Source organism: Nyctereutes procyonoides, unplaced genomic scaffold (assembly GCF_905146905.1).
Source record: "Nyctereutes procyonoides isolate TBG_1078 unplaced genomic scaffold, NYPRO_anot_genome, whole genome shotgun sequence".
NCBI classification, from domain to species: Eukaryota; Metazoa; Chordata; class Mammalia; order Carnivora; family Canidae; genus Nyctereutes; species Nyctereutes procyonoides.
This window is the reverse complement of record NW_026575128.1, coordinates 19,918,907-19,936,495: the sequence shown is the minus strand read 5'-3', so window position 1 is coordinate 19,936,495 and position 17,589 is coordinate 19,918,907. Positions and strand designations below refer to the sequence as shown.

The 17,589-nt window shown below is 46.9% G+C and overlaps 1 protein-coding gene across 1 annotated transcript in view; it reads left to right on the top strand.

The window, feature by feature from the left end:
• The window catches only part of E2F7 (E2F transcription factor 7), a 40,732-nt gene extending 30,026 nt beyond the window's left edge, over positions 1 to 10,706 (top strand). The window contains exons 9-13 of the mRNA XM_055342042.1: positions 32 to 104; positions 2,564 to 3,065; positions 4,340 to 4,595; positions 6,174 to 6,595; positions 7,949 to 10,706. Coding sequence (XP_055198017.1) covers positions 32 to 104; positions 2,564 to 3,065; positions 4,340 to 4,595; positions 6,174 to 6,595; positions 7,949 to 8,155 — 1,460 coding nt within the window. The 3' untranslated portion in view covers positions 8,156 to 10,706. The remainder of the gene's footprint in view (positions 1 to 31; positions 105 to 2,563; positions 3,066 to 4,339; positions 4,596 to 6,173; positions 6,596 to 7,948) is intronic.
• The last annotated feature ends 6,883 nt before the right edge of the window (positions 10,707 to 17,589 follow it).

The window sequence follows — 17,589 nt, the reverse complement described above, 5'->3', positions numbered from 1 at the left end:
TATTTTGTTAGAGTCTTATTTTCCTTTTCAGGATCAGGTGGGTACTCCTTAGAAATTGGAAGTCTGGCAGCCGTTTACCAACAGAAAATAGAAGACAGTTCACAGTGAGTAGTCTTCAAAAATTCTGAATGCATTCTTTTTATTTTCTGCTGTTGACTTTGACTGCATTGGTATGCCACTCATCAGAAGGTCATTCTAGCAGTCTCGTTCATGAGGTCAGCCGTTTGTGTATTAAAAACTTTGTAAGTTTCCCATTTGTGCCCAACATTATGCTGGATGTATAGCATCGGAGACACAGAGTACAAAAAAATCTATCCCCTAAGCTAAATAAAAGCTTCGAGGGGAAAAAAAATAAAAACACACACTGAAAAAAGACAATTGACTATTAACGTGGTGCCAAGAACTGACAATTGTTCCCAGAGTCACATCATCACTGTGGCTAGCTTTGCTTATGAACCAGCAGGTCCCGTTCCAAAAGTTTTGTGTATATTACCTCATCTCATCATAACCACAGTCACTGTTATCCTCATTTTACAGAAAGGAAACAGAAACCCAAAGAGGTTAAATAATTTGCCCAAGGTCAAAGGGCTAAGAAGTGACAGCAGGATTCAAACCCGGGCTGGGGGACTCATGTTTGGGGTCTGATTTGGAAGGAAATCACCTATTAAAGGGAGAAAGCAGAGGAAATGCTAACGTGGGAACAAGACAGGTTTTTCATGACAGATTTGGGAAGAAACAGATTTTGAGGTCGGATTAGATATGGGGACCGTAAATGGGATGCGTTTCGCTATAACAATCGGTACAAATAGGATGGAAAAAGGAAACCTCATTCGTGAGAACTCCAAGTGTTGGAGGTGAATAGGTCAAACTGGCAAAAAAAAAAAAAAAAAAAAAAAAAACGAAAGCAAAAAGCTTTGAAACTTAGAAGAGGTTGGGTTTATGAGACAGACACTGTAGAACTACAGTAGGTTTCCCAGAGAGGAGCCCTCTGGGTGGGGTTGAGGCGTGTCATGGTGCAGATGGAAAGGAATGGGAATCTGTGTAAGACGGTGAGTCAGCAAGACTCCCCAGAGCAGGAGGAGACCTCACAAAGACCACTGGGGCCCAGGTGATGGTGCTCTTATTGGTGGGGAGGGGAGGCTGAAGGCAGATGACTGGAGGTAGGATGGTGGATGGGACCTCAGTGGGGGCATTTTGAGCTTCGCAGAGCCAGCAGTGATCGCTCCTTCTGAGGGACTGTGGTTGGAGAGGTTTGCTCATCTCTGCAGCCCGGGCCCTCCATTTGACTCCCAGCGGCATGTGGACATGAGCCTGGGCAAAGTAGGGCTTACTGAGAAATCCCTGTCCTGTTTACCAGTTTTGTTTTGTTTTGTTTAAAGATTTTATTTATTCATGAGAAACACAGAGAAAGAGAGGCAGAGATCCAGGCAGAGGGAGAAGCAGGCTCCATGCAGGGAACCCCATGTGGGACTCAATCCCGGGCCTCCAGGATCACACACTGGGCTGAAGGCGGCGCCAAACCGCTGAGCCACCCAGGGATCCCATTTACCAGTTCTTAAAGGACTCCCTTTAAAAGGATTTTCCTCGTGTTTCCAAAAATCACGAAAAATACAAACGTTTTTTAATATTTAGAAATCTTTCCATATAAAAGGCCCAGACATTGTTTATAATGTCATATCAAGTAGGGCTTAATCTTGAATGCGTTATGCCTAAAAATTGGAATCCTGAGCAGAATGGGACAAGAATGACAGAAAATAACTTAGCTAGTAACTTTGTTTCCTCACCCCCTGCCCACTTCATTTATCTCACAGTGGATTTGAGACAAACCAGACGTGTCCTTTAAGTGAAACTCTGGTCGAGTCTTGGCTGCCTACCTACCCAGGGCGTCCTAGCCTACAGGGATGAGCGTGAGGCCAGCTCCATCACGTTAGAGTGGGGCGGCTGACCTTCTGTAGGCTGGTTAGTCTCTGAGACTCACTCTTTCTCCCTCATAAACTGGCAGGGGGTAACTACGATTAGAATTATGTAAAATCAGGGACACCTGGGTGGCTCAGCAGTTGAGCATCTGCCTTTGGCTCAGGGTGTGGTCCTGGGATCAAGTCCCGCATCGGGGTCCCCACGGGGGCACCTGCTTCTCCCTCTGCCTGTGTCTCTGCCTCTCTCCCTGTGTCTCTCATGAATAAATCAAAATTTTTTTAAAAAGAATTATGTCAAATCATTGTAATAGTATGTTAGTCACGGAGAATCTGTGGGCCTGCTATGGGGTAGCACGCGTTATGTGACAGAACTATGTGAGGTGGAGGAGGCGGGAGGAACCAGTCTGGGCCCTAACCTGAAATCTCCCCAAGGGCTCACCCAGGCCATCCCTAACCATGCATCCAGGTTCTGTGGTCATCCGCCTCCGGGGTTGGCTGCTGGGTGCTGGGTGTCAGGGGAACACTGTAGTACCAGCTTGAGCAGCATTATCTCACTTCTGCTGGGGCACGTCTCTCCTTAGGAAGACAGAGAATCAGGAGCTGGTTCAATGAGATGACGGGACCCATTATGTGTCTTTCTCTTGCAGGGGGAAAGCCGTTGCCACTAGTAAGAGAGCGATGCCTCCATCAGGCAGCCTGGACCCTCCTGCTCCTCTCCCCGGCCTGTCTGTTGACTCCGAATATTGTGTTCACCCTTTAGCGCACCAGGTATTTTCTGTGGCCCAATTGGACCTGCAGGCTTTCCCCGCGCAGAACAGTCTGCACGGACAAGTGGGTGTCTCAGCAGCTTCGGCCGCCTCGGACGTGGAGAGCCTAAAGCCAGCCCTGCTGGCCAGCCAACCCCTGGTGTACGTGCCCTCGCCGTCCCTGCTCATGCTGTACGGGAGGCTGCAGGAGGGCCCGGCCCCCGTGTCAGGCTCGGGGGCCCAGAGGCCCAGCAGAAGCTCAGGAGTCCCAGAGGACCGGCCACCCACACCCTCTGTCCAGAAGCGCCTCGGTGAGAAGAGGAAGCCTCAGGAGGAGGAGCCAGCCCCTAAAAGACAGAGCAGGGACTACGAAGACAGCCCCCTCGCTCTGGTCATGCCCAAGGTAAGGGATTTGGGTGCCTAGTGACATCCTGTTAACTCAAGTTCCTTCCCGATCAGAGGCACAGAGACTAAGAAGCTCCTGAGTCTGGAATGTGAGGTGTTGCGTGTTAAGCCAGGACTGGCGCTGGCCATAAAATCTTGCCATAAAGTACCGCCATAAGAGAAGTCATCAAACTCCTACTTTGCATTAAATGCTAAAAGATGTTAAAAAAAAAAAAAAAGACCCATAATCCCACCACATAGAGTCAATCACTGTTAACGTGTTTGTATGTTTCCTCCCTGTTTTGCTACCCCTTCCCCCCCTTTTTTTCCTTCAATGAGTTGAGATCCCTGAAATAACCATCTGAATCCAGGAGGCACCTGAGGTCCAGAGTCCAGCGTCCAGCGTGGGTGCTGCCGGTCCTTCCGTGTCTGTGTCAGTTCTCATCACTGCTCACAGATCCTGCTTCCCCGGCTCCAAAATGAAAGAGACAAAATTATGAGCGGCTCACACCTCCTGCTTAGTAGCCATTCGGAGGTTAATGAGACAGGACAGCGTCGGCGCTGGGTCAGCGAGGCACACTCGTGGAAATCAGTGTGCTGTTTAAGACCCTTTCTCTTCTGTTCCTTTCCCTTGCCAGAGTGAATTTTTCTAATTTTGAATCTAGCCTGGGGTTGCAGACCAGCAGCGAAAGCCTGGCTGGTATATATGTCTTAGATCACCCAGACTGGCTTTGGGCCAGTCCCGCAGTTCTTACTGGGCCACCGAAAGCCTGGCATCGACACCCTTTATGCCTCAGCAGCTCTGAAATTTCTCTCATAATCTCAACACCATGGCCAGCGCGTTATTAAAACTCCATTGTCTCTGTGCTTAAGAATCATAAGCCTGCAGGGCAGCCCGGGTGGCTCAGCGGTTTAGCGCCGCCTTCAGCCCAGGGTGTGATCCTGGAGACCTGGGATCGAGTCCCACGTTGGGCTCCCTGCATGGAGCCTGCTTCTCCCTCTGCCTGTGTCCCCACCCCCACCCCCCCACCCCCGTGTCTCTCATGAATAAGTAAATAAAATCTTTAAAAAAAAAAAAAAAAAGGAATCCTAAGCCTGCAGAAGCGCATGATGTGACAGTGATGCGCAGGCCATTCCTATACGCATGACTGAGACAGTGGACATACGCAGTTCAGTGTGGCACACAGCTATCCTGGACTTGGTGGATGTGTTAGCTATTTTGAGAAAGCTGTTACTGAGATTCACTACTGGGATTTTTACTCGCTTTTCCGGTTCCTGGTTGATTGTGCTTAGAAACCTTCAGAGGCCACAGACCTCGCCTCCGCCACGACCCTGAGTAATGGCAGATCTGGGGCCCCCAAAGACATTCACATGGAGGCCCAGGCCTCTGCTGCAGAGGAGGCTTCGGGAAAGGCCACGGCAAACTGCCTCGCTTCTTCCGAGTGGGGAAATCCTTCGAGAGACACAGAGATGGAAAAGTCTTCAAAAGAAAATGAAAGCACCAAAGAGCCCTCTTTGCTGCAGTACCTTTACGTGCAGTCGCCGGCTGGTAAGGGATGTCATCGTGTCTCAGGGCCCCTCGGGGTGGTCAGATCATAAATTAGATGTCTACATTTCTGTCCACGTCACCTGACCAGAGTGGCTCATCAGTCAGCTGCTGTTTATAAAAGGCCTCTGAATCGTTTTACTCTCAGCCCTTTCTTTTCTCCCATCTATGAAATGAAGGTAAAGGCTGCCTCCTTCCCCTTTGGCCAACTCCAAGAATACCATGAAAATAATTAGGGCCGGTGATTTTTTTTTTTTTCAAACACATTAAACCTTATTTGCTAAAAATTCAAAAGATCATCCGATTTTTATAATTCAGCTGAATCTGATACTGGTTCACTTTACTGAACACTATGAACCTGTTGGCCACCATGTACAGCTGCAATGCTGACGTCTTGAATATCCAGAGGTACCGAGCGTGTCATTGCCTTCGAGGGCCAGGTCTGGAATGAGAGGGCTGCACGTTAGAGCCTCTCAGTCCCTGCATGAACTTAAGTTCTTCGCCATCCTCGCTGGTAAAGCAGCACCAGCACTGGCACCTGTGTCATGGGGGTGCTCTCAAAATCGAACTAAATTCTAGAAGGTAATCCATCTAAAGCACTTCGAATAATAGTGTCTGACAGTAAGACTCCAGCACTGTTCGTATTTTAAAATAAAGCTGAAATATAAGAGGTACCTAATTTTTAAAATATGCACCGTGTACGTAAAGCTGCTCTCAATGCAAACACTTGATTTTCCTGAAATTTGCATTTGCTCACAGGTTAGATGGGTGTTATTATTCAGATACCTACAGAACGTTCTTTATTCCTTTAGCAAATACTTTTTGGGGATTTAATGTAAGCATGATACTCGGTGGTGCAGATATATTGATAAACAGTAAACAGACTCAGTCCCTGCTGAATGAAAATGACAGCCCAGCACAGGGGTTTTGAGCTTTTTCTGGGCCAAGAACCTACTGACGCTGTGGTAAAGCCCGTGGATTCCTCCTCAGAATGTTTTAAAAATGCATAGAATTAAATACATAGGCTAATAAGGGAAGCCAATTAATTTGAAATACAGTTAGAAAAGAATAATGTAAATCATAGTAATAAGATCTGACCGCAGGTCTCGTGTTCTCATAATTTCAAAGTCCTGATGATCTTCAAGTCCAGTAAGCACCTGCCACAGCCGAAGTCATACGGATATACCTGTGCTTTGTGCTAGTGACAAAGTCAAGGTACTCCTAACACTGTGGGCTTTGCGGCCTGTGATCTAAGTTGCGGGAAATAGAAAGATTCATTAGAAGTTCATGAAAATAAAGAAAAAATTTCTCCCAAGTTCCCTTTCCTCCTGGATCTGCACACAGCGGACACATGTGAACTGACCCAGTCGGGGGACACGGGCATCCACCAGGTGGTGACACACTGATGAGGGGCGTCCTCCGTGGCCCGTGCCAGGGAGGAGCGGAGCGGGGCAGGGAGAGCACGGGGGGAGCCGGCCGGTTGGTGGGAGCCACTCGTTGGCAGGGCCACGGGGGACGGGATCTGGATCAGGACCTCTGTTCTGCTCACTGCCACCTTGTCCCGTTCTGCTCCCGTTTCAGGACTGAATGGCTTCAATGTGCTCTTGCCCGGCAGCCGGAACCCCCAGGCCGGGGGGGCGCCCTCAGGTCAGCTGCCCCCCCTGGGCATTCCGTGCATGGTCCTGCCGTCTCCCACGCTGGGCCCGTTTCCCGTGCTCTACTCTCCCACCGTGCCCAGGCCGGTCTCCTCTGCCGCCGGCGCGCTCCCAGGTGCGGGGCCTGTGCATTTTGGGGTGCCCGGCCTGGGATCCACGGCTCACCTCCTCATCGGCCCCGCAAACGTGGTTAACCCCAAGTCGTCCACGCTCCCCTCCGCAGACCCGCAGCTCCAGCGTCCGCGCTTGCTCGGCCTGAGCCCGGAGGCGCCGGGGCCACACGGCATCGTCCAGCCCGGGTCCCCGGGGTGCGCGGCGCATCCCGGCTCCGCGGTGAAGCCACAGCAGGTGAGTCGCGCCCTGAGCCCGGGAAGACCGTCGTTCTGTGACCCGGGCAGCCCGCATGTCCCTAGCGTTGCTGTGAACGCCGTGGCTGCAGAGCAGACGCCCGAGGTCACGGTCGCCTGGTTGCCTGCTTGTCCTGTAAAGCACAGGGGCCCAAGTGGGGGATGCTGCGCTTTAGAGACAAAACTACTTTTTAGTTGTCAATCTGTTCCTTAAATCAGAGGGATTTATCCTGAGGATAGTTCGGGGGCTTTGTGATGAATGCTGAATATTCAGGTGATTTCTCCGGGCTTTCACTCCGTTAGATGAATAAAAGGAGACCGCTGCGAATTTTCCTCGTTCGGCTCTAGAAACGGTTCAGGGAAACAGAAGTCTGGACGCTAACAAAGACTCCTGGCCTCTGTCGTTCTCAAAGTGCAGCGTTGAGGAGGCCGTCGATAAGCAGACGCGAACGCACACAGATGTACACGCACGGGTTTATGATCAATATTAATTAATCAGTGCTCTGTGTGCCCTAGTCGTAGGCCAGCCAATAGGCACGTTGGTTCCTCTGATGCCTCAGGCGTTGTTCAGAGTGGTTACTTCCTCTGTGGAGAAAGGGTTTTCTGTTGTGGCCGGAAATATCTTAAGCAAGGTAGTCGGAGGCTGGCGGTTTGCTAGGTGAAGCCAGTTTGTCTTTCAACAAGGCGGTGAGGAGGAGACGTGGTTTCTGATCCCCGGTTGCGTGCCAGGCACCGATCCAGGCAGTGAAGGACAGTAAACGGGACAATGGTCCCTGCCCTTTTAGGGCACCTTAAAGAGATCAGTGTTTAACATTGACCGCGAGAGGTTACATTCTGGCAAGTAAACCAGAAGAGCCTGGATGCACGTACTGACCATAGGCCCAGCGTGGTCTAACCCGTGCAGCCCTGTAGCATCGGCGCTCTCGTCAGCCCCACCGCATGGACGGAGAAACCGGGGGCAGACCGGTTAAGTGGGCTGCCCAAGGCCGCAGGCAGGTGGTGCGGGCGCCCCGCTCCTAAGCCCTCGCTAGGCCGCCCGAGTTTCCAGGCGTGATGGGCGCTGGGCAGGAGCTGGACAGGAGCTGGGCAGGAGCTGGGCAGGAGCTGGAGAGGTGCTGGGGAGGAGCTGGGCAGGAGCTGGAGAGGTGCTGGGGAGGAGGTGGAGAGGAGCTGGGCAGGAGCCGGGCAGGAGCTGGGCAGGAGCCGGGCAGGAGCTGGGCAGGAGCCGGGCAGGAGGGCGAGCCAGGCAGGAGGGACGCCTGGAGATGGTGACGCCGCAGGGCAGGGCAGGACAGGGCTCGGCTCCCAGGGGGAGAGCGGGTGGCCTCAGCCCTGGTTTTCTGTGTGCCCTCAGTGCCCCGGCCCCGCGACCCCCGTGACCCCCAGGACCCCCAGGAGCGAGCGGCGCACACAGCGCGAGACGTTCTTCAAGACTCCGGGCAGCCTGGGGGAGCCTGTCCGTCGGAGGAGAGCGGGCAGCGCGGCCCGGCACAGCCGCTCGGCGCAGAGGCGGCTCCACATCCCCGGGCCCCCCGGGCCCCCCAGCACCCAGGCCGACTGAGGCCGCCCGGAGCCTTCACCCCCAGTTCTGCTGGTATCTCCCCCCCCCCCATGAAGCCTCTGTTTTCCCGAAAGTGACTGTTGCTGATTGTGCGGCGAGTGTCACCGGAGCCCCCGGCGGTGGTTGTGACTCCAGAAGGGCCCAGGGGCCGCCTAGCACTTACCGGGCTGAGTTCTCGGTACACATCTGTGGTGCGAGAAACTTCTTTTCTGCAGTTCAAAAAAGCTACTGCTTCCTTGGGCTTCATCGGGAAGCCAGCTCCAGTCGTGAATCCTATGGTGTTATTTATTTTGTTCCTGAAATGGGATTTAGTGCAAAAAGTTTACAACGACAGCAAAATGCATGCTTTTCAGGGTATGACGACTTGAATGTTTATGCCTTTTTTTCCCCCCCTATAATTTGCCCTGCACTTACTTCACAGCCTACTAATAACGTGGATAAATGTATACGCGTGACGGAATGTTAAGACCACAGTAACTGTGAACGGCCCACCTTTTGCTGTAATGGGCTGTGCTGACCCCGTCTGGGTAGGAGAAGCAAGAGGAGCACAGTAGGGTTTTGCTGTTTCTAAAAACCCTACCGTGTGTAGTTTCCTTCATTACATGCCCCTTGGCTTTTTTTGAATTTAAATGTTAACTGTAGAGTATCCGGTATGGATGCCTTCTAAGAATTGCTGTTTATTGAATAAATCAGGATGGTAGCAAGTGATTACATGGAAAATTGGAACCTGGATGGGACCTTTCGGTAGAATTCTGAAGCATAATGATGTAGAGATTGACAGAGGACTGATGGGTGACCGTTTCATTTTTTCTTTTTCTTTTTTTTTATTTTTGGAAGGGTAAGAGGGAAAATTGGACACATTATGTTCAGCATCCAAGAGTCTTCAAACCAGTTATTTTTCAGAGTGTTTCTGAAAAATAAGAGTGGTGAGTGCAGGGATTCATTGTTCTAGCATGAATACAATTCTGGAAACTATTATGCAATACCCCTTTGTTAACCCGTATTGCTTTAGGATGTCAGTAAGTAGCCAGGCTAGCTCTTTGTATTTCTAGATTTATCGATGTGTACCTCATTCTTCTCTCTTCCTTCCTCTTCTTTCTTCCCTCCTTCCTTTCTCTATTTCTTTCTTCCTTAAGCTTCTGTCTTAGATTTGGAATCTTGGTGTAGGATTCTATTTTATGTTTATTTTTGGACCCAATAAAATGTTTTATGAAATAAAAATATTAATTTAAGAGGCTCTGGGAGTCTGAGTAAAAGTAGCTTTATATTAACTACAGGATAATATTAACCTTATTACCCCCCACAAGATTTTTGAAGACTTGAGGTAGGTTAGCCAGATTAAATAAATTTGTTATTATATAAAATTTTTATCAACACTAAACTTTTAAAGTTTACAAGATGGCTTTTTTTCTTTCTTTTCTTTCCTTTTTTTTTTTTACAGTCTTTTCTAGCGTTAAACGGATAAAATTATGGTTCTAATCATCAACAATCTCCCAGTAATGATTACCCTGAGCTAATATGAGGAGTTCCCCCATTGAAACAAGCATATGTCTTTTTCAGTTAAATTACAGGACACACAGCATCTGTCTCTGCACAGGATGCATGCATGTTCAAACCTACCACACTTAAGAACTTCCACGGAATATTTTCACTTGAGGGGGTCTACAGTTAGATGAAATCACGATCTGATTTTCCCCTCACTGTTTTTGGATGCTTGCCACTTATTACTTTAACTTTTTTGCTCTCCTTTATTATTTTTTTATTCTGTTCATATGACCATATAAACCTCAGAGAATTCATGGTTCTTGAGGGGTGTTAAGAAGCAACCCCATAAATCAGAATATTACGACTCTGTGGACCATACTCAGCAATAGAAAGCAAAGAACACATTCCTTTTGTATTCAGAACCCACTTTTAAATGTGGCTTTGTGATATGTAAAAAAATAAACAATGCAGTGGTTGTTGCTGTCAGGAAGATGTATGTTTCTTACAGAGCAAAAGATGGTAGTGAGGCTGCTAAGCTAGACTTGGGTATTTGGGGTAGTGAAGAAGCAATGGCAATCTTGAGTCTATCATTGTATAACTTAGTAAAAGAAAAAAAAAATAATTGTTGGGGATCCTGCTAATGAAACGCAGCTTTGAGTTGGCACTGAGGGAGGTGTGTGTGCCCTACACTGTCCAGGGTTTGTGAAACCCTTTCATTCTGGTACAAGAGTTGGGAGTATAACTGTTATACTTGAATCTACCTACCAAGTTTACATTTCTCGATTCTTTTTTGTAAGGTGCTATTTTCTGTATTTAAGTAACTTTTTTTTTTCAATGTAAAGCTGCTTTCAGCTAATCTTATTGCACTGCTAGTTTTGTGTAGTTGTTAATTTTATTGCTGCTTACTGCTTTTGTCTTCCTGCTACTTCGCTCTGCTCTCTTTTCTCATGGTTATATTATCTATAGCTACCTACTTGTAACTTGACTACATGTAAACTGATTTTTTTCTCTTAGAAAATTATTAAGCTTTATAAAATAGCAATAAAAATTAATTCATTTCCTAAGAGTTGTTGGTTGTATTTGTGGGTGGGCTATGTCTACCGATTTCAGCAGAACCATTAACAGCTGCACCGTAGCTGACCAGGCCCTTGTGAACCAAGACCTGCTCCTCCCAGTACTTCCCAAACACCAAAACTTAATGTGTCAGAATTACACAGGAGCTCGAGAGGGTAAGAGGACTGAGCGCCTGATTTCTACTGAGTCAGTATGTGGGGTTTGGAGCTTCTGGAGGATTCCAATGCTAATCTACTTATTAGAATCACAGGTGAATGCAGACCATGTCCCCAACTTCTCATCACATCTGCAACGTTACATTGCTCATTCTAGCAATGCCTACCCTTGGTTCAAATAAATAATAATAATTATTATTTTTTAAGATTTTATTTATTTACTCATGAGAGACACAGAAAGAGAGAGAGAGGCCGAGACACAGGCAGAGGGAGAAGCAAGCTCCATGCAGGGAGCTCGACGTGGGACTCGATCCAGGGTCCCCAGAATCATGCCCTGGGCTGAAGGCAGGCTAAACTGCTGAGCCACCTGGGCTGCCCCTCAAAACCAACTTCTATTGTTAACCCTCATTTTCAAATTAACCTCCCAACAGGCCTACTGTGGTTTTCCCTACTTTATTGTAGTTCCAGAGTCAGTCAGGTTACGTTGTCAGTCCTTCCTGCTAAATTATGAGGTGCTAGGAAAGAAATAGCTTTGAAATTCCAGTATCAAGCCTAGTCTTGGTATTCAGAAGCCTCCAAAATGGTGAACAGAGGGTCTATAGGACCCCGCACAACAGGGGTTTGCCCTTGTTAAAGGGTTTAGCCCTTTTGCTAAGGCTGGAAGATTCAGCCCCTGCCTCTTATTTTAATTGTGACCTCTTCCTTCGACACATGACTTCCTGCCCCAGTCTGTAGCCTCCCTTCTCCCAAGGCATATACAGCTGACCCTTGAATAACATGGGTTTTAGGGGCTACCAACCCCTGTGCAGTAAAAATCTCCAAACTTCTGACTCCCCAAAAACTTACTAATAGCCTATTGTTCGCCAGAAGCTTTACCAATAACAACACATTTTATATAAGTACTGTATGTTGTATTCTTACAATAAATCTAGAGAAGAGCAAATGTTATTAAGAAAATCATAAAATATAGTTATAGTACTGTATCAAAAAAAAAAAAATCCATGGAAGTGGACCTGCAGTTTCTACACAGACCTCAGCATTAGCATCTCACTAGCATGTGTTCAGCGGTAGGTTATGTTAGAATGGGGTCATGCTGTTATCACAGGCATCCCCCAATACCTTCTCCATCCCCCCCTCCTTGTTTAATGGTGTCAATGCAGTGAACAAGTGGGACTCATAGTCATGAAAGCAGTTCTGTCTTCCGGTGTTCCCTTTGACCCTGTAACAACCCAGGTGTAGCCCACCTGCCCCTGCATGAACATCAGGCCGGGAGCTATGACTTCTCTGGTTACTGTCCAGGACAGAGGTTCTATAGTCATTTTAAGTTACAAGGACAGGGGATCCCTGGGTGGCACAGCAGTTTAGCGCCTGCCTTTGGCCCAGGGCACGATCCTGGAGACCTGGGATCGAATCCCACATCGGGCTCCCAGTGCATGGAGCCTGCTTCTCCCTCTGCCTATGTCTCCGCCTCTCTCTCTCTCTCTCTCTATCTCTCTCTCTGTGTGTGTGTGTGACTATGATAAATAAATAAAAATTCAAAAAAAAAAAAAAGGACAGTATCACTATATTATGCAATGAGCATTTAAAGCTTCTGCACCTGGGGCTCAAGATGAGCAAGGAGGGCATGGATCTTTGTTTCTACTGAGCATTTCCCCTTCCTCGTGAGCTGGCCTGGATTTCTAACCTCAGCAAGGTCAAAGCGTGGGAACGTTTGCCTAAACTTCCTGTGATGCAGGCAATGCATTTTCCTCCAGCTGCTCTTCTTCAGTCTCTGGCAGTCTGCTCCACACAGGCTCGTCGGCAGGACTTAGAACAGTCCCAGGCTGGCTGCATCCCCATCAGCCCACGTGTGGTGTCCTTTGCCCTGATTCTTGGAGAGAAGCTCCAGCCAAACTCACATCAGCATCTCCTTTTGCTGCCAAGGCTGCTGGCTCACCCACATTCCCTACACACCCACCCACCCCTCCCCCCCCCCCCCATCCAGAGTCAGACACCAGAGAAGAGTGAGAGGCAAGCAACACCGCCCAACACCTCCCCTTTGTGGTTCTAGGGAGGCCGAAGTGTGGAACCATGACATTATTTCTCCAAAGAAATCACAAACTCCATTTTTATTTCCATTTACTCAACCCTTTCAAGGCCTATGGTGAAGGGATTCAGCCATTGTGTATTTTATTTGCAAAACCTGCTGGATCAGTTCTTTGGACTGCAGCATTTATTAGAATTTGGTCCTACAGCCAAGCTCGCTATTCAACATCCTGTCATGATAGTTATAAATTTCCATTCTGGGATCCTTGGGTGGCTCAGCGGTTTGGCGCCTGCCTTTGGCCCAGGGTATGATCCTGGAGTCCCAGGATCAAGTCCCATATCAGGCTCCCTGCATGGAGCCTGCTTCTCCCTCTGCCTGTGTCTCTGCCTCTCTCTCTCTCTCTCTCTCTCTCTCTCTCTCTCTCTCTCTGTGTGTGTGTGTGTCTATCATGAATAAATAAATAAATAAATCTTTAAAAAAATAAAAATAAAATAAACTTCCATTGTCCAAGATCTGCATTTTCCTCTATGACTGTATGACTGTTAAGCACTTAATATCTCATAAAAGCAATTTTTGATAGCTATTATTTTTTTAGTGTTAAGATCAGTTTGATTAGGTCAACGTATTTTCTGACCTGAAAATACTTAAGGACTCAAATAATAAACCTAAAATAGTTTTCTTCTTTCCATCCCATTTTGTAAATAGCCTGTTAGTAATCTTCAGTTGAACTGGAGCATCCAGTCTTTCCTCAACTATGCCCTGGAGAACTCAACTGTTAATAGATATTAAGAATCAAATAAAAAAAAAAAAGAATCAAATAAAAACGGGTAATCCCAGTTACCCATTTAAACAGTTTATCTTTACTACAGGATTTGTTAGACTTAAATTTACAAGAAGAAATATATATACAAAATTTTTAAACTGGTTTGATAGATTTTTTTTTTCTTAAAGTGCAAAACTACAGTTTGGCAAAAGTTACTTTGAGAAGCAACAGATTAATCCACTAAGCAACCCTCTAGGACTTTCTTACTCTTCACCGAAAAGAAAATTCAATATTAGCTTCTTAAAGTCAGGGACCATAGATTATTTATATGACAGTGTCTGCCACAAAATGTGCACCCAATAAAAAAAATAAGGAAAGAGCATTGCAGGATGAGTTACCACAAAGAATTAAAAAAAAAAAAAACAAAAACAAAAAAACAAAAAAACAAGAAAAAACCCAACAACTTCAAAGGCTTTTTCATTGCATGGTTCTAGATACCTAACAGTTGTTAAGTAATTATAATATAGCTTGTAGTGTTTTCTTTTTTAGTTTATTATTTTTTTAGATTTTATTTATTTATTTATTTATTTATTTATTTATTTATTTATTTGAGAGAGAGAGAGAGAGCGCGCGCAAGTGCAGGCAGGGGCAGAGAAAGGAGGGGGACCATCCCAAGGAGACTCTGAGCCAAGCCTGGAGCCCAATGTGGGGCTCCATCCCATGACCTGAGACTATGACCTGAGCCGAAACCAACAGTCGGATGCTCAACTAACTGAGCCACCGAGGTGCCCCTCTCTTTTAGTTTAAAGAATGGCCTCTACCAAGCCGCCAACGCTTATAAAATAAATTGAATTGTCATAACTCTGCTTCTGAGCATCCAGAGGCATCCCACGCAGCCTTTCCTGTCCCTTCACAGTCTGGCCCCAGCCTGCCTTCACAGCCATGCTAGAGATTATTGACCCTCAGGTTCATTCCATTCCTCTTCCAAGTTCTTGATCACAGGTTCTGAAAGCCTGGGAACTACATTTCCCAGATGCCCTTGCTACCAGGTTCTAGCTGAGCTTCTGTCTGTTAAATACTCTCATGCAGGACTTGGTAGAGAGGAAGGAAGCTGGGGCTGTTATTCCTCAAGCACAGATTGCAGCGCCCTGAGATTCTGCAGCAACCACACGTGATCCAAATGTCTAGCCCAAGGTCATGGACCAGCTGTGATACTGGCCACAGTTTCATGCTGTTCCCAACCATACTCCCCCAACCTCTGTGTAGCAGCCATGATGACAATCTGAACCCCTCACAATAACCCCAACTTCTGTTTTCCCTGCCTTCCAGTGATTTCATGAGCACCAAATTCCCTGTATTAAAAACTTTCTGCTGGAACTACCTGGAATGTTTCCTAAATTCTACACAAATCCCAGCGGTCTCCTCTCCACCATTGCTCCCTCCTTCTCTTCCACTCACCCACTGTCTATCATGCACACAATCCTCATATCCCTCTTTGCATCCCTGCCTTTGCCCCAGCCATCCTCTCTTCCTAAAAGACCCAACTCCCACTCTCACTTCTCTTTCTCTATGGGGCTGTTTCATATGCATCTTCCAAAATCCAGTTCAAATGTTCCTCCCTCAGAAAGAAGGAGCTGGTTTCCCCACCACACTGAGACACCCTCCAAGGCAGGGATTAAGTTTTTCTTATATACAGCCTAGCACCTTGCTCAATGAGTGTGTCAGTAAGTGGTCAACCAAGCTGAAGAGTACATAATCATGCACCCTGTGACTGGGGTAGCCTCAGGTGCATTGGCAACATGAAAATGGTGAGTACAAGAAACAACAGCTTCGAACCAGCATCAGATCGTGCATAGCCCTACTCCACCAAAGTCATGCTAATCATTCACTCAATAAACCTTCACCATTGGGAATGCAAACTAGCACAGCTGCTGTGGAAAACAGTATGGAGGTACCTCAAAGAGTTGAAAACAGAGCTATGACCCAGCAATTGCCCTACCGGGTATTTACCCCAAAGATACAAATGTAGTGAATCTGAAGGGGCACCTGCGCCCCAATGTTCATAGCAGCAATGCTCACAATAGCCAAACTATGAAAGGAGCCCAGATGTCCTCTGACAGATGAATGGACAAAGATGTGGTACAAGGGAATGCTACTCAGCCATCAAAAAAAATACTGTCATGTGCAATGATGTGGATGGAACTAGAGGATATTATCCTAAGAGAAATGACTCACTCAGAGAAAAACAATTATGTGATCTCACTCACATTTGGGATTTAAGAAAACAGGATCACAGGGGAAGAGAGGAAGAAATAAAACAAGATGAAATTGGAGAGGGAGACAAACCATAAGAGACTCTTAATCATACAAAATAAACTGAGGGTCACAGGAGGGGAGGGAAGCAGGGGGGACTGGGTAACTGGGTGACGGACATGAAAGAGGGCTTGGGATGTAATGAACACAGGCTATGATCTCAGGGTCGTGGATCCAGCTTCACGGTGGGCTCTGAGCCCTGTGGGGAGACTGCTTGAGATTCTTTCCCTCTGCTTCTGCCCCTTCCCCTGCTTTTTCCCTCTTGCTCTTCAAATTAATCTTTAATAAATATATACAGAAGAGTTTGAACAGCACTTGCTTTCTCATCATATAAATGAGGTAAGTACTGATGATCTTTCCTATGTCTTGATGGATTATTACACTCCTTTCTAAGTTTGGGTGAATTTCCAAATTTTATCCTTTGTACTTCTGAGTCCATCGACTATCTCCAAGAGTTCATTTAATGTCAACTGTTTGCAGGCATCACTTCGTCTGGGGCATTTTCGTCCTTTTCACCATAATCGCCACTTATGCTGATGAGCTCACCTTCATTAAATGCCTGTAGCTGCATTTCTAGCATCTTTCAAGTGGTGACACCGTCAACATCCACACTGTCCACTATTTCTTCCTAAACTATGTGGATATTCGATTCAAATTTCAATTCAAATAGTATCACTTTTTTGTTTCTTTGCCCCACTTTCACCTTTGCTGACCAATCCTGAGAAATCATTTTATTAAAATGTCATGTGTTCTCACCATCGGGTGAAAGACGCAACATGACTGTATATGCTTTGCTGTCTGTGTGAACTGAGAGACTCTGCAGGAACAACGAACTGAAAGGAGTGACACTGGACATGGGTCCTGGTGGGCATCTGCTTTTTAGGTAGTGATTTGTGGGCTGAAGCAGCAAAGTGTGTACTTTATGCAATTGCTTTGGTTAATATATTATAGTGACTAAGATTTGGGTCCTGCTATTGGGTGGGTGGGTGGGTGGGTGGGAGGACTGGTGTTATTTACCTAAACCGTGGTAAACGGATGTGTGCGTATCAGAACTGTACAAAGCAAGGACTGCTCGTATATATTGTGTGATCGAAATTAATTTTAAGCCTTGGGGCAGAAATTAATTTCAGTGAATTCAATCCCCTCCCCTCACCGCCCACTCCCTGCCTCTTTCTAGAAGCAGCCCTTTCAGCAGCAAGAATTTAAAAACATATTTCAGACAGGCTCCGACAACAAGGGCCTTGGGCGTACATCACTGGAGGTGTAGAGGCAGGACGACTCCAGCTCATTTTTCACTCCAATCCCTTTTGTTCTGCTTTATCCTATATGCCAGTTGTATCCGACTACAGCAATTACAGTTTCATACAAGCCAAGTTTAAAGGAAGAGAAGAAACAAATCTTTGAAAGGGCCTCCAGAGGAGTAAGAGAGAACTTTCACAGAGTTCCTCCAGAAAGTCCCTCCTCATTATTGGCCCAAATTGCCTAACATGTCCATTTCTAGACCAATTATGAGCAAGGAGTAGAACATTACCCTCATGCCTTTTAGACCCATCCCTGCAGCTGGAGTGCATGGGCTCTACAGGGGTGGGGTTGACACCTGAACAAAACTGGGGTTCTG